At 51.7% G+C, this 16696-nt stretch overlaps 1 protein-coding gene across 1 annotated transcript; it reads right to left on the reverse strand.

Annotated features, from left to right (window-relative positions):
• Positions 1 to 3089: 3089 nt before the first annotated feature.
• Positions 3090 to 15977, reverse strand: LOC136938375 (zinc finger protein 469). Its single transcript, XM_067231665.1, has 2 exons — positions 14463 to 15977; positions 3090 to 13940 (listed from the first exon to the last, which is right to left on the reverse strand). Exons 1-2 carry the CDS (start codon positions 15975 to 15977, stop codon positions 4224 to 4226), a joined length of 11232 nt encoding a protein of 3743 aa, XP_067087766.1. The 3' UTR covers positions 3090 to 4223.
• Positions 15978 to 16696: the final 719 nt, after the last annotated feature.

The raw sequence follows: 16696 nt of genomic DNA on the forward strand, positions 1-16696 counted from the left end.
TGGCTCCGTGCTGGGGTGCAGCACAGAGCCAGGCAGGGACACTCACAGGCCAATCCAACAATGAGCCAATCGGTTTGTTTGCATTACCCCTGCAGAGTGAGCCCATTTATTTTCCTCAACCCGGCAACATCAAACAGGTACTTAACTATTGTGCACTGCCTGTTCTCTCCCTCTAGCAGGCTGCTAATGTTGCGCTAGATAAAACCTCCATTGGCAGTGGAGGGCTTCCTGCTGGGGACCCAGTAATTAGAGCTTCTAAAGGATGCTAATGATTACCCTCCTACGTTCCAAACAATGACGCCTAAATGAAGAAGCACCGTTTGGGTTTCGTTTTTTTTTCGTCACCGCACCCCTGTTTCCATCTGTTGGTGTTGTGTTATCTACTTGTTGGTTGTGGAGTTGTTAAATGTCCTACTTCCTTTGCCTCGTGTTCAGGTGCTGGTCCTCCTGAGAGAAGCCCCACCCGCCCCCTCGACTAGCTACTCATCTTTCCAACTCCTCTTAGAAGGAGCGGGGGGGCACACGGGGGTTGTTTTGATGGTTGTTAGGAAGAGTTAGTTTGATGTCTTGATTTCAAAGACTCCTTTGTTTCTTTGGTTGGGGAAACTTGTTGTGTGTTGAATTATTCATTCTCCCCTGCCTGTGTTTACTGACATCATCCTGACGAGGCTCCCGATGATCCAAGATGTGCGTGGTGTGAGGTGCTGTCGGGAGGGGGGTTTCCCCAAACATATTCAACAATCAAACCTTTCTTTTCCTCACATCAAATTCCCCACCCGATTTATTCAATTCGATCTCCACTGTATCTCCCTCTTTCTCCTTCTCGCCGCACATCGTTCTCTTCTCACGTCTCTGTTCCTCTCTCTCCTCGCCATCTCTCGCCCCCCCCCCCTCTCTGCGATGGCCGAAGCCCTCCTCCTTCTCCTCAGCCTCCGTGTCATTAAGTCTGACCAGCAGGGCCGCTGTATCTGGCCCTGATCTTCAACCACCCACCCCCGCCTCCCCCTCGGAGACCGCCTGCAGCTCGGCAACGGGGGGGGGGGGGGGGGGGGGGGGGGCAGGAGGGAGCCGAGAGCGGGGACGTATTTCAAATGCAGCGAGATAGAGAAGAGGAGGAGGGGGGAATGTACAGTAATAGAGGCAAAGGCACAGAGAGACGAGTGGAAGCAGAGATGAGAGGAATGGGGAGTGATTGAGGTAGTGAGCGGGGGTTTGCGAAAGAAGAAAGAACCCGGAAAGACAAAGAGAGGAGGGGGGGGCGGCGGGGGGGGGGGGCTGAGTGAGAACGGTGGGGGGGGGGGGGCGAGAGTGGCAGCACAGGTAAGGAGGGAGGAAGGAAAGAGAGCGGGAGACCCGAGGTAGAGAGACACCAAGACGGAGTGATCGAGAGGAAGAAGATGCTATTTCAAGGCCGACTTACTGATAATGTCACTCTACTTCAAAGTGCTGAGCGCTCCTGCTACGCTCCCGCCTGTCTCTATCTCCTGAGACTTCCCTCCCAGATCAGAGGATAGCAGGCAGCCTGACAGGAGGCAGGGTTCCGCTCCCTCCCTCTGACACCTCTATCTGGCTCGGCTGTGAAATCTCGTTTCTCTGTCGTTTAATGCAGTGTTCACCGGCCGCGGCAGCTGGCCTCACGACCCGGGGGGGGGCACCCGGAGACCGATGAGCGTGCGCCCAAGGACACTCTAACATTAAGGTAAAGGATGATATGGAGGATAATGAGCGCCTATATTTCAACGCGACTGAGGTGGCGCCAACCGTCTCAGTAATCTGAAGGCAGCGCGTGTCCGTGTCACTCAGGTTTCTATAGCGATGGCTCAATATGACACACATCGCTGGCGCATCATTTACATACGTCAAGTTACCCTGCTTGTCTGTCATAGAAATGTCATCCGCGCAAGTCATCAATCCTGCATCCTGACATGAGACCGGTCTGTGTACTATTTCCTGTCAGGTAGTTTGCTGAAGTGCTCTTTTCAATGCACTTCTCTAAATTTCGTTGTTGACAGTCAGTTCAATGTATATAAATGTATATAAATAAATACATTTTTTTGTTTTTTTGTGTAATTTGTCAGACCATGCGTGTGTTCAAAGGTCTAGTAGTGTGACATACTGAAAAACCCCAGTTAGCTGTAGATTGAAGCCTCTTGTACATAAATAGAGGCATGTTGAGAGGTGGCACTGGGCTCAAATGAGTGAGTTCAAATGCCTGACGGGAGTCACGGTCCCTCTGGATCGATAAAGACGTTTCTCACTGACAACAGGATCACGCACAACAGAATGCAATCCATCTCCACATTCCTACGACTTGTCTTATCTCCGTCCCGGGAGTTGGGGAGGTAATCACACGCTCCTCGGAGGCGACTCAAAGGAGCAAGGCCCTTTACCTCAACTTGCTCGAACCTGGGTCCTTGAGCGTTGAGTCCTTGAACAAGAAAAATAACCTTCTTTCTTTTCCCCGTCTGTCTGTTTTCACTCTCCCACTCCATCTATCATCCTCCCCTCTTCTCATCCCCCTGTTGCTCTCAGGCCGGCGGGTCATGAAGTGGATGAATTGCGGAACGCCCTCTCCCCCCCCTCCCCCCTTTACCCCCCCCCCCTCCCCCGCCCGCACGAGTTTCTACAAATCTGCTGTTGTGTCCTATGGCTTTTTATTCCTATGTGATGACGCACTGAGCTCATGTAGGAATAGAAGCCACTTTACACACGGTGAGAGACAGCTACAGTGCGTGTGGGAGACTCGGTGGAAGGCACATCCCGACTCCACGGAGCTCCTCGGCTTGCCTTCGCAGCCTTGCTCGCAGCGTGGACACCTGGTTCTGATAAATGCAAGTGTTTCTGGTGTCTCTGGTCTCCCTGTGGCACAAAGACACATTGCTGCTCGTCTTCCTGATGCTGAGTTAGCTGACTGAAGTGCTGAGCCCAGGAGAAACTAGGCCGACTTTGTAGAGGTTTTGCGTGCACCTGTTCCTGCCTCAACACTTCAGCCCCCTTGCGGTGTTTAGATGTTTGTGTGACAGCGGCAGTCAGCAGAGACAGAACTGCGCTGTCGACGTGAAAAGCAAAGGAAGAGATGGAAGAGGAAAGACCAATACAGATCTTTAATAACCAACTTTACAAGAGGCACTTCGTAAACCACTTTACAAACCAACAGGGAGCGCTGCATTTCCCCCCTCTTCTCTCTCTCTCGGATTCTGTTGCACATTATTAAAATAAACCTTTGACATTGAGCATTGCACCGTAAATAATAACCTACCTATAATATAATACAATATAAGATACATATCAACAAGATAAAGCACCTTTTTCGTCATGGTAAATAACCGTTATTAACAGTTGGACAGACACACAAGACTGTGTGAGATTTTGTATGTGGATATATCAGTGCATGGGAGGAGGTCCTAATGCAGGTAAATGCACCTGAGTTTGGAAGAAGGAAGCTTTCCTAAGATCCTTTCCTAAAGATCTATAGATGAATACTTTGGCATGTTTACACAGTATTTTTACCATTTTTTTTACAAGAAACTACAGAGAGCCAGTACAGACAGTTGGATGAATGTTACTGCTACAGATCTCATGTTCCCTTCAGTTAGAGGACATCAGTATTCACATTACCATAAAACAAAAAACAACATAGCACCAGTTTATGTTTATACAAACAAAGCTAATACAATGAATATCAATGCAGTACAGTAAAAAAAAATAAAGTTTAAAGAATAAAGTAGTATTTTTGTAAGCATGTAGAGAAGGTGCACTGCCATGTTTAGGGTTGTTCAGGATGTAAGTTGGTCCTGTTGAATAAAAATCAATATCCTCTTCAAATGTGTGGTGAACTGTGAGACTCACATGCATTATTGGAGAAAATATATTTTGTTCTATTTTCAAGTATTCTTTTTTGTCTTTTCTTTTCTTTGAATTAAAATATAGTCTCTGAAACAGTTAACATTCAAATAAAAATGAGCAGAAATAGTTGATTTGTCCAATGAACATATTCATTCTAGTCTCACAAACTCATATCTGCCATCAGTCCCTCAGACCTGTGTAATAAGAACACCTTTACAAGAGAAAACATAAAGTGACTAAATAAGTATTCAAAATAACATTTCACAGAGCCGTGCAATCTTGATCATAATAAAGAATAGTCTTGGTTATCGGTAACAGAAACAGCTTTACAGTTTTTTGTTCACAGATCCATCACCCCCTTCCCCTAAGTTTGATGATCAAGTGTCTTTTCTCAATGGGATCTTGAAACTAGTGAGCTTCTGCCCGAATAGCTGGCTCAGAAGGTTATTCTGAGACTCAGCCGTCCGGTAGGACTGGCTGTCCACTGACCTGACCCCTGACTTAGGCCTCGACTTGTTCAAGGAATTGTTCAAGGGTGGAGTAGACACTTTAGAAACCGGGGAGTGAAGAGGCCGGCCCACAGGCCCCTTCTTGACTCGGTAATCCCCATTCAGATGATGGGCGATCTCCATTTTCTTTGGTGTGCAGATGTCAAGAGGGGCTCTCTTAAGCTTGAGCCCCAGGGTCTTCTGCTGGGATACAATCTTGTTGCTCACCACGTCGTCTCTGACGGAGGACAGCACCGGGTAGTCGCTAGGGCTGTCCGATCTCCTGTGCACGGCTGGGCTCTCGCACTTATTGGGGCGAAACTTCTTCTTGGGTCTGGCGTCAAGGCTGAGGTTCTCTCTTGTAGCTGGTGAGGACACCCTCTGCTGGCCGTGGGGAGACCTGATCTCCTTCCTCTTTTTCTGCTGTCTCATGGACTCCCTGTCCTCGCTGGAGGCCGGGCCCTGAGAAGGCAGCCTGGGGTGGAGGACCGTCGTGGCCTCCATGGTCTTGGGGCTGGTGTTGGAGCCATTCCTGGTGCTGTCACTGGGCTTGGCTGGAGATGCTCGATCTCTTCCCAGGCTGCCACCACACGGCTGCTCGTAGCCGTGAGGTGAGGGCAGCTCCCTCTGCTTGTTTTCGTTGGCTTTGGTCATGTGACCCTGCTCGTCCTCGCTCAGCCGGTCCGTCACGACGGCAAGCGATTGGCGAGGGCCGAGCTGCAGGTCTGGCGTCTTGTGTGAGGTTTTCATAAGACTTTCGAGGACGCTCGCGTACAACTCCTCGTTGGGTTCCTCAGCGGCCGACTCTCGCCTCTCGCTCTTCCTCTCCTCGCTCTCACCCGCGCACGACTCGAGTCCACCCTCCACGGAACCCCGTCTTTCTCTCGCCGAGCCTTCCCCCTCCTCGCCGTGTTTAACTCTCTCCATGGGCGTCGGCCACTGCGGAGGGGCTTCCTCCGGGACGCCCTGGGACTCCTCCTCCTTCACTTCGCATGGCTCTGGGGCGAGTTGGACCTCGCAGGTCTCCTCCTCGCCAGCCGGCTTCCCCGGGGGATTGGGCTCGGCGTCCTCCGCTTTAGGCGTAGCGGTTGAGAGTGCCTCGGGTTCCGTGGCCGCCACGTAGCCGCGGTGCTCCTGCTCACCCAGAAGGGCGGAGTAGTCCTCCGCCACGTCCTCCGTCTTCACGCTGGCATCGTTGGCGCCAGCGTGGTATTCGGTTGCACTGGTCTGCGTGGAGTCCTCCGCGGTGGGCATCGCATGCTTCATTGGTGGCAGTTCAGAGGACTGGTTTAAGAGTATCGAGGCTATGCTGGAAATCCCGCTGTCTGGGCTGTTCTCCTGAAGATTCTCAGTCAGGATTTTCCTCTTTTTTACTGACGGCATTTCACTCTCATTCTCTTTGGAGGTGGAAACCTTGAGCGGTCTCAGAACTCCTCGGAACTTGAAGATCTTGTTCCCCCCGGACAGATGCTTCTCCATGTGACGGTCAAACTGCTCCTTCTTGGAGAAGGTATAGTTACATGTGCTGCATATGAACGACTTCTTGATCACGTGCATGACGTCTGCACACAGCTCACAGGTGTAGAGGGTGGTGTGTTTCGAGTCGAGCTCGTCCACCACCTCGTGTTCATTCTTCAGGTGGTCTTTCAAGTCTTGCGGCTCCTGGTAGGACACCGGGCATTTGTGACAGAGAAAGATCTTCTCCAAGTTGTGCACCACCAGATGCCGCTGGAGCTTGAACGGCTTTGGGAACTGCTTCCCACAGTGGTGGCAGTCCCTGGAGGGGTCTTTACAGTTGGGGTGCATCTCCACGTTCTTGGGAGCAGTGTCGGTCTTGTGGAGCACTTCCAGCGGGGTCAGGTTGCTCTGCTTAGATCCTCCTCCTCTGGTGCTCTTATTCTTAGGAACTTTGGGCTCAGCCGGCACTGTAGCCTTCAGCTCCGGTCCTCCGGTCTCAGGGGTGGCTTTCACTTGGTCCTTGTTGCTGCTCTTACTGGCCTCTCTGCTGGCTTTGCTGGGACGTCGCTGCATGATGGAGGTGATGAAGTTCTTGACGGCGGTCTCCTGCATGATGCCACCTGCCATGCCCAGAATCGAGCTCTGCGTCTGGCCCTTGTGGGCGAACTGGGTGGCGTGCTCGCGCAGGTGCTCGTTGTACATCCAGACATCGGAGATCTCCTTCAGACACATGCCGCAGGTCCATATCCCGGCTTTGTTCTTGGCGTGCTTCTCCCTCAGGTGGTCCCTCAGCTGCTCCCTGGAGCTGAACTTCCTCTGGACACACATGTAGCAGGTGGGGGGAGGGGAGGGGTTGTGGGACAGCTTGTGGAAGTTGAGCTCCCCCAGGGTCAGGAACCAGGTGAAGCACACTTTACACTTGTACTGTTTATCTTTGATCTTAAGGCCACTGCCGTCTTGTCGTTTCCTGCCTTTGCGTTCTGTGGGCTTCTTGGTCTTGTCAGCCCTTTTGGTCTCTGTGTCGTCGGTGTCCAAGGGGCCGGCCACTAAGGGGTCCTTGCTCGAGTCAAAGAGCTGGATCTCCGGAAGCTGGAATGTGGTTCTGGTGCTCTGCATGTCAATGCTGGGTAAGGGAGGCAAACTGTCTGTGACACATGGCTGTTCGGGATATGGTGAAGAGGAGGCCAGGATAGGCAGAGGACATGACGTGGGTGGGACTTCTGCTGCACAGGAGACAGACTCGAATGGTTCATTCATCTGGTTGTTTGGATGCTGTTCTTTATTTTCGAGGAACACATCGTCAGGGGGGTAGTCGGGGGCCAGAGGGGACCCTGGAAACGGTGTCTGCTTCTGCGTTTTCTTGCCGTAGACTCTCGCACACTTCTTTCTCTTCGTATCCTCATCCCTGGGGAACAGCTGAGAGAAGGAGCTCTCGTCGTCCAGGAAGGCCTTGAGGTCAGGGCTCAGACCAGGAGGGCTATCACGGGGAGACTTGAGATAGGAAAGGGGATCTTCATCTGTGGGACGGCTGTTCCTCTCGCATTTAATCTCCAATGCTACCTCTCCCATGATCTCCCTGGCCAGGCTCTCGCATGTACCCTGCTGGTCTCCAGTCTCTTTCGCGTCAGTGAAGTTCTTTTTCGACACGTCATACTGTGCACTTCCATTCCTACTGATAAAAACAACATAACCCTTACTAACATCCGTCCCACTTTCCAGTGCTCCATTGGTAATGTCTGGTGGCCCACATTTCACCTCTGAGTCAGCAATATTTGGATTCACATCTGCATTCTGGCTGGCTAGATCAGTCTCCTCTAGCTGACATTTATATATATCTTCAAAGGGTGGGTTTACAGCCACTGAGAGTGGGGCCTCTTTCTGTTCTACGAGGCTGTGTTTAATGTGAGAGCTTAGGTCATCGTGTATCTTGGTGGACTGACGGCTCTCTTGTTGTACCCGGGTTTGGAAGTCGGGGGTTATGGCTTGTAAGATGTCGGTTTTCAATATGTTTAGAAGCTCGTCGGAGAAAGGGTCCGGTTTGACCTGCACCTCGCTGTTTTTGCTTTTGCATGTTTTGGGGTTCTTCTTGGTCTTTGTCTGCAGCCTCTGCTGGCTCACTGTCCTCGCCATGTTTGTTTCAGTTGCAGTGTTCTCCAGGACTGAATCGGTTTCTATTTGTTTAGCTATAAGACGGTTTTTACTTGTCTCGGGGAAGTGATTTGCAATGATCTCAACTTTTTCTGTTGGCAAACTGATCTGTGAATCATCTTTACGTCCTGTCTCTGCAGTGTGTGGATGTTGGCTGGAGAGCATGCTCCCTAGATGATTCAATGTGCCATTCTCCAAATGTGTATTCCTGTCTGTCTTGACCAAATGTTTCATAGCCTTGTGTCTTTTCAATCCTGCAACTGTCCTAAAACACATGGAACATATATCACACAGAACCTTCCCAAGTGGAGCTGTCAACTGCACGCTTGCTTTGTGTGCTTGTGTGGTGTCTTCCTCTGGATGTTGGCTGGCTAAGCTCTGAACAGCCTCTTCTGTTAGGTGTTTATCCCTTAACTCTGACGATGGGGGCGTCTTGGACTCATTGTCGCAGATGAGGACAGTTTGGGGAATCAACTGGCCTTCTGAGGGGCTGTCTTTTAAAGGAGGAGCCTCACAGTGACCTTGCTGCACACTTAAGGCCTCTGGCTCCACTTTCTCCAGAAGGTCTATGTGCATGTGCAGAAAACCGTTTGGTTCGAAGGGATCGTGACACATGTCCAGGTCCTCCTTGATGTCCCCAGTAGAAGTAGACAGTGTGTTGCTCTGCATAGGGAAGCCAAGAGCAATGCACGTCAATTTCAGACAGTCTTGGACACTGCCGTTATTGTCCACAGTTTCCCCAGCCGGAGTTAGCTCAGCTGAACGTTCTAGGCACACTGTTGGTTCTGTGTCTGTCTGTCTTCGATTTGCTATCAGAGCCATGTCATGACTTGTAGGAGCGTATAGCCCACAGTCACCCTTGGGGCTGCGTTTTATGTCAGGCTGCTGCTCTTCAAATGTGTTATCTGGGCTAACAGGGGTGTAATGAAACTGGTTCAGTTCTGGGGGCTCGTCAGACTTGTCACTGTAGTTTAACGGACTTAGTTTAAAATCATAAATCGCGTCGCTCTTTTTATCATCTTCCAATATTTCTGGTGCCTCGGCTGTGGTGCATAGAGGAAGTGGAGAGGGGAGGAGAGGCTCTGTGGCTCCCCGACCCAAGTGAGTAGGGCTTAACGAGTACTCCATTCCTTTTGGCACTGAAGAAAGTTCATTGTTGTGCAGTCGCCCTTTGGTGTGTAGCTCATCACAGCGGTCCTCCCCGGGGAACTGGGCATCCTCTATTGGGTCAAGGTTAATGTCTATATTGGGGCATATGCTCTGAGACTGACACTGATCTTCTTGAGTGGCATGTGTCTCCGAGGAGAAGGAGTCAGTGAAGGAAGGAGAGGGATCCGGTGGAGGGCTGGGTGCGGGGGCGGCCTCCTGATCAAGCTCCTTTCCCACAGCATGTATGTAGGCTGCGATCTGAGGACTTGCCATCAGACGAATGGGAAGCTGGGCATCGTAGTCCTCGATTGCATTTTCCACCTCTTCCTCCTGCTTTTCAACGGAGCCGCATCGAGAATGGGTTTCTGGGTCATCCCCAAATGTAACTGGTGCAAAGACATCAACTGTCAGGACAGCTTCCTGCTCATTCGAAGCCTCCCCCCCTATTGGTTGAATGATTAAAGAGGGGGAGAGCTGGCTGACATGCTCTGCACTGGGTTCCAAGAGCGGACTGCACGGACCGTCCGTGACTATCTCCATGGAGATATGGTCAGTCTGAGGACCCGTTTCAGAACGGCTTTGGAAAGCAGCGTGGTCAATTAGTTCTTCCTGTTTGTTCGCTTCCTCTTCGGTCAAGTCTTGATCTTTCACACCCACCGGATCTATCTCTGTCACTCCATCAGCAGAAGCCAATCCGCAACCAGCCTCGTCCGTATGGGTGTCCACGGGCCGGCTGTCCTCATACGTAAAGCCCTCAGGCTCGGCTGTCTGTGGGCCCTCCTCCATTGAGTCCACTGAGGGTTCCCGACTGACACGACTTAGGCCCTCCACCGCTTCCTCTAGCTCCTTGTGGTTGTTAATGTATTGGAGCTCTGAGTGATCCGAATATTCAGTGCGGTCTTCGGGGTTCCCCTGCTCACGGTCCCCTTCATAGAGGTTTTCACTGGTCTGCTCTGCCACTTGGGAATGAACCAGTTTCTCATCTAGGCAGCATACTGTCTCGCTCACATGATTATGCTTCTCAGTTGATATGACTTTAGAGAGTGACTCGTCGTTTTCAACAGATTCACTCTGCTGCAGCGAGAGAGGCTGCTTAATGTCAGATGTATTGGCTGGCAGAGGCGGCTGAGACTCATTTAGAAGGAATTCAATATTCACCTTGTCCGGAGATAAGGCCTCCTTTTCATCTTCACACTTAGCGGGAGTTTGACATTCAGAAACCTGTTCCCGACTCTCGTGTGGGAGGACTATCTGCTTCTGTTTCGATGATATTGGGTCCTTTTTGAAAACGGAATGTGAAATCACCTCCAGGCTTTTCATGAGATTCTCGGCATACATCTTCCTTTCAAGAATCTCCTCTGATGTGCCTCTGTGGTCATCTTCGTTCCCCTCTGGTGTTTGTCTCCTCTTGGTGTCTGAAAGCGAAGGGATCAGAGAGCTACCCCTTTCATCCTCCTCCTTCTCAGTCAGCCGTTCCTGGACCCCTGGGTCAGTGTGGTTCGGTGTCTGTGGACTGTGCTGTCCTTCCATGAGCTCAAAGTGGAACGGGCAGGACCAAGGTAGGCCCGGTTCAGCGAAGGTGTCTGATTGGATGGTTGACACCCCCATGGGCATGCTCTGTACGGGGCAGCTCACCTGCTCCTCGCTCTCTGTGTCTTCTCCTAGCCGCAGAGGGGAGAACTTGCTCATCTTCAGGTGGTTCGGGGCCTCCTCACTAAGGGCCGTCGGGCTTCTCAGCTTGGTGGTCTGGAGCTGGCTTTCCAACTCTGTCACTATTCTCTTGATCTCCAGCTCGTCCTCGGAAACGCAGCCGCTCAGGTTCCCGTTGTAGGCCATGATCTTGTCTGGCAGAGACAGCGGGATGTGACTGTAGTCGGATTTCTTCTCGTTAGACTTCTCATTCTCGTCCTTGTAGTCTGATATCTCGTCCGGAAGCATGGGGCTGACGTCCACCATGAGACCCCAGTCTCTTTGCACCAGAAAGGGAGAGTAGGATGAAGTGTACACTTCTTTTTTGTCGTTTGCGCTCTCCAACGAGTTGAAAGTCACTTTATGGAGTGGCATGTCTGCGTAGAGGCCGTTCTCGAACCCGGGCACTGTGAGGTCCCCAAACATGGAGGACGTGTCAAAGGACAGAGGGGATTTGATGAGAGTCTGGTCCTGCTCCAGGGGGTATGGGATGAGATGAGAGGTTTCCTTCTGTGTCAGAGGCACATGAAGCTCAGCCGAAGACAGGCACATGTCGTCCATCAGTCCGCTGCAAAGAGCCGACTTGGGGACCAAGTCACTGGTTAGAGGCGTCTGCTCCTTCATGGAGTACGCGCCCTCGCTGCATTTTTCAAACGTCGTAGTGTCTGACAGTTTGGCCTTTTGTTGTGTGGTTTGAGGGCCACCACCCTCCCTTCTGTGCCCTGATGTCCCCTTTGTGGTCATGTCATTCTCGTAATGAGGTTCACTTTCCTTGGGGATGGTGGCAGGACAGGACTCAAGCTGGTTCAGTTTACGATCAGTGCTAGTAGACTCCAAATGTGTCGATTCTAATTTCGAGCTCATCACGTCCGCTCTCAGTGGTGTGTGTTTGTCAGAAACAAAAGCGGTGCTGCTCTCTAAAACGTCCTTCTCTCCTGTGGATATGTCGGTGATTTTGCATTTGTCAAGGTTTTTGACTGCACCCCTGGTCTTCGGCAATACAGACACAGAATCAACATCGTCAAAATGTGACTGATGGCTCTTTATGGTTTCTGGAAGGTCTTTGTTTAAAGAGGGATTAGTCTTATCGCCACCATACTTCTTGGTGGACTTAGTGAATGTCAGTGCTAGCTGTGTACTGGATTCCTTACATAGTTTTTGTGGCGATCTCTCGTAGGTTTTCTGCTTCGGAGAATCCCTTCTCCTGAATTCGACCTTTTTCTCACAGTCAGAGTCAGTGCGGTCGGTGCTTTTGGGGCTGCCGATGCTGTCGCTGGAGATGCTCACCGACGTGCTGAGCTCACTGCTGGAGGACGACCTGCTGCTCCTCCTCCGGAGCCTCTGGTGGGAGTCGTGTTTCTCCGAAGACAGGGAGATGTCTTCGCTTTTCTTGACCTCAAAGCATTCCCTGGACTCGTGCCTCCACGCCGCCTGGTCCCTCTCGCTCCTCGCCCGCCATTTGCACTCCTTGGTGTAGGTGTACTTGCAACGGCTGCTCTGGCTGAGGCGACCCTGGCTCGCGATCTTCACGGGCTCGCGCTCGTCGTCCGAGTCCGAGACGTAGTCGTATTCTCCGAACGCGGGGTTCTGACAGGCGGGCGTTAGTCGCTCCATCACCAGAGAGAACTGGAGGTTTTTGGTGCCCTTTACGTGGAGCTTGTGGAGCTTGTTTTTCTGCTGAACTATCTTGTGAATGAGCTCTTTGCTCCACGTACCCCCACCGGTTCTTTTCCTTTTACTCTCCCGGGCTGCTGCCCTCTGCATTGGAGAGCTTCTGTTTCCAGTGGAGGCTTGGGAAGAGGCTGCCCCGGTCAAAAAGGAGGCTTCCTGGAGGCGTTTCACCCCACATCGTTCAGAGTACTTGCTGGATAGGAGAAACCTAGAAGTGTTGCCGATTTCATCCTCACTCTTGCACAGCTTCCTGGCCTCTCTCGCTTTGCTATCGTGTTCCCTTGATTTTTCCCCAGAGGCAGTCCTTGAATTTTTATGAGATATTTCTTTTTTGATGTTAATTTTCTCACTCTGCTCCAAATTCAGAGATGTCTTCTCCAGTTTAGTCTCTGTGTGCTTGATATATGTCTCCAAGCTCTCAGCGTCGGAATCATAAATATATTTTCCTTGTGTCAAAGACCTGTCATCTTCTGTGGTTTGTTTACTTTTGCTCTCAATGACAATTGACTCTTTCGATTTCACAGACTGTCTGTTGGACATTACTTTCACAGTGGTTAGGTCATCGTCAGCAAATGCATCTATAAAGCTGCTGTCTATTTCTGCATTGTCCGATTGATAACCCAGACCATTAAGAGCCTCTGTGATCAGACTGTCTAACTTGGCGTCCTCCATCTCCAGGTCGGGGAGGGAGACCGGGATGGTTCCTGGCCCAGAGAATAAGCTGAGTTTCATTGGATCCTCCTTGCTGTCTACTTTGGCTTCGCTGTCTGTCATCAGTTCTCCATTTCTGTTGAGGCCCAACAGAGAGAGATGGAGGTCAGACGGACACCTCGGAATGGGGACATTTTCACATAAACCACCGCGCGACGACGAGGCTTTATTGACGTCCGTGTGGAACTTCCTGGAGTCCTCCATCTTTGAGACCTCCTTGAAGTCATTCTGGGCGAATGCATGCTGTCCACAGTATTGCTTGTGGCCGAGGAAAGAGGCCAAGTTGTTGAAGTTCTGATCACACTGCTTGCAGGTCAGAAGCACGTCCAGCTGGTCAAGGTTTGCCGTGGCGAGAGACGTGGCCAAAAGCTGATGTGCAGAGTAAGGTGGTGGAGGGGGCTGGTGCTCGACTCCAAAGCCCTCCATATAGCCCTTACTGCCTTCCATAGCGGGCTTTGGATGTCCGTTACTTTGCAAGTAGCTCATCATGTCATCTTTGGCTCTCTCCGGGGCGTACGGCAGGTTTCTAGAGGTGTCTGGGTGGAAATGGTGAGTATTGTGGAGGTCAGAAGGCACCTGTGCCTTCACTTGGTGCTGATGATAAAATGGGGGTGGAGGTCCTTGACCCATGGACACCTGGCTCTCCTCAGAGCTCAGATTGACAGGGCTGGTGGAGGCTGGGGAGAGGGAGGAGCAGGTGCTGCTGGGGGCGGGGTTATGGACGGGGGAGGGCAAGGGGGACTCGTAGGGGGACACCATTATTAGCCCCATGGGCGGGACCTGTAATGGAGAATAACCATAGGCTCTCGCTGACGATGCTCCCGCCAATGATTGGTTCAATCCAAAAAAGACAGGCTTATTTTTGGAATCACAGACCTGTGCATGGCTTGTTTCTACTTTGAAAGATGATATGGTATTGCAGCTCTGTTTGACGCTCTCCTGCCGAGGGTTTGAGAAAGTATCTCCCGTTCTTTTTTTAAACAAGCTGGGGCTTTTCAAAGAGCCGTTCTTCTGCGTCTTACTGTCATCGTGCCAGTCAGAGGGGGACACTAAATACGTACTTTTTTGGTTGCTCAGTTGCCCGGTTAACTCAATCCTGTTTTGGTTAGGCATGGCGGGGGTGAGGTGAATCTGCTGCCACGCATTCCTACTGTCCTTGGAAGCCTTTGGCCTTGGGTCGAGTGCTGCCTGGTTCTGAAACTGGAACTTATCATTCATGTTGGCATAAGGCAAAGAGTTCTGCTCTGCAGTTGAATAAGCCTTGCTGGGCCTTTCCCAGGAGTGCGTATGCCTGCCGTGGACCTTGATGCTTTTATCAAACGGCACTGCTCCCATGTGGACGTTGTTGAGTGGTGGGCTGTTGAACGATTTGTTGGAAAAGTGCATTTGGGAACTTGAACCCCGTGCTATAGTCCTGGCATGGTGCCCACTGCCCTGAATAATTGTTCTTTGAGAGGCGGTGGGCGTGTCTTTGGTGTGGCAGCTCCTCTGGCTCCCTGAAGTGAGGGCTACATCCCTGTTGTTGGCCTGTCCGTACACCTCTGACCTCTCCGGAGGGACACTCTGCTCTGACGGCTGGAAGCTGGACCCGGAGCTCTCGCTGCTAGCCGAGTCCTCACTCCCTCCCCTGGGACAGTGCATGGAGGAGGCTGTCCCCGGTGGAGTCTGCAGGTACTGCGCAGGTTGGGGAGGGTGGGGGTATATAGACCTGTCCTCGGACTGCTCATTACCAAACTGATCATTGTTCTGAATCCCCTCCTGGCTCTCCCCAGAAGCCTGGTAGGAGAAGGAGGTGTGGGCCACCTGGCCAGAACCCAGTGTTGAGTCCATAAAGTCCTGGGACTGAGGGTTCTGGTCACAAGGGAATGGGTCGGGCGTCGAGTCCTCCAACAACTGGTATCCATATTGAAATGACAGAGGCACAAAGCCAGTGCTTGCCTTGCTGCCCTCTGCTGGAGCGGAGGACTTGTGTGACGAGATCCCGTAGTTGGCATTGTTGAAAGGCCTTTCTGGAGACTGCCACGTGTTGGAGACACTCAGTGGGAAGTCTGGGAAGAGGAGCTGGCTACCAGGCTGCGTGGTGCTGTTCTCCATGTGGCCAGGCTGCTGCTGAAGCTGGGACTGGGTCTGGGTTTGGGGTGGGTGCTGGTGGGTGGGTGCGGCCCCTGCGGCGCCCAGAGTCTGTGAGGTATAACCGGGGGAGGTGAGGTTGGACGAGGAGCCCTCCTGAAAGCACCGGCTGTAACTGAGTTCCTCCTGCTGCAGCTCCGCCTCTCTCTCAGGGATGCTGGGCACGTGGAACCTGTAGCTGCCCGTTATGGGCCCACGGCCCGCCTCCAGCTTCTTGGGTGGGGAAACCTTCTGCTGTGGGTAGGCGATGCCGATGGTGGGGTTGGAGCGAGGGTTGGTGATGCTCAGTCTGTAGAGCTGCTGTGGGTTGCCTCGCTCAGATTTCCCTGTCCGCTTGCCCTTCTCCCGGTTCCGACTCTTCCCGTTAGGGGACTGGGGGTTGCCCTTGCCTCCGGGCCAAGTCCTGTCGCTGGAGAACTTGGGCCTGTTCTGCAGGGACTTAAAGTCAATCTTCCCTGCCTGCTGGGGCCGTATCACAGCCTCTCGCTGCTGGGTATAGTCCCTTTCTTTCTCTACAAACTTTGCCCTTCTGCCGGGGGCCTCCGCGCCTGTGCTGGGGAAGGGCTCTGAAGACTCTTTCGCGGTTTTCTCACTGAGCTGTTCTGGTGGGCCCCCCTCATTCTGTGGTTTGGACTCAGCGTCTAGGTCCGGAATGGCGGTGTAGGTGTGCTGGGCCTCTCCTGCCATGGTTTGGACGAGGTGTGCGGGGGAGATGGGATCCTCCAGGGAGGGGTTATCGGGGGAGACAGGGCATGGTGCTCTGGGGGCAGGATCCAGCGTCAGTCGAGACTTCCAGGCACGGCAGAAGCAGGGCTCCTCTTCGCTTCATCTCAGTACCTTCATAACGGAAGACAGCGGCATCTGGGAGTTCTGCACACACAGAGGAGAGAGGGAGGAGAGAGATGAGAGATGGGTCAGATCAAAGACCAACATATGTGACATGAACAGATGTTGTGCAGATTCTCATTAATGCTGATATCAACTGAATTGAATTAATCATGAATCGTGGACATTGCAATTGCCTTTCAGCAGGCAGAAATCCTTTCATCCATCCTTTCATGCATTAATATTTCATGTTTATATTTCCCCAGAAGTGTGTGTCTGTGAGTGTATATATGCAAATATATATATTTGTTAGAGGATTGTAACTTTTTCTGAGAGAGAACCCACTTCAATGCCATAAATGTAAAAGGTAAAAAAATTATAATAAGTAGAACAGAAGTACATATTTTACATCAAGTGAGAATTAGTAGAGAGTAGTGGGAGAGCGTCAGACAAGTCTGTTCCACCTTTGGCCAGAAGAGGACAGCATTGTTGTACCACACAGCAGCCACGTATGACACAAAGAAACAATGTTGCTGACTGACTCTTGGATCTCATACAGAACGAATACAAATGATAATATG

The sequence above is a fragment of the Osmerus mordax genome, assembly GCF_038355195.1.
Source record: "Osmerus mordax isolate fOsmMor3 chromosome 4 unlocalized genomic scaffold, fOsmMor3.pri SUPER_4_unloc_1, whole genome shotgun sequence".
In the NCBI taxonomy this organism is placed as follows: Eukaryota; Metazoa; Chordata; class Actinopteri; order Osmeriformes; family Osmeridae; genus Osmerus; species Osmerus mordax.

Coding starts and splice junctions, on each gene's coding strand:
- LOC136938375 (XM_067231665.1), bottom strand. CDS start 15,977: ATGGCAGGAGAGGCCCAGCACACCTACACCGCCATTCCGGACCTAGAC. Junction 13,941..14,462: donor CGTTTGATAAAAGCATCAAG/GTCCACGGCAGG, acceptor TCTCCATTACAG/GTCCCGCCCATGGGGCTAAT.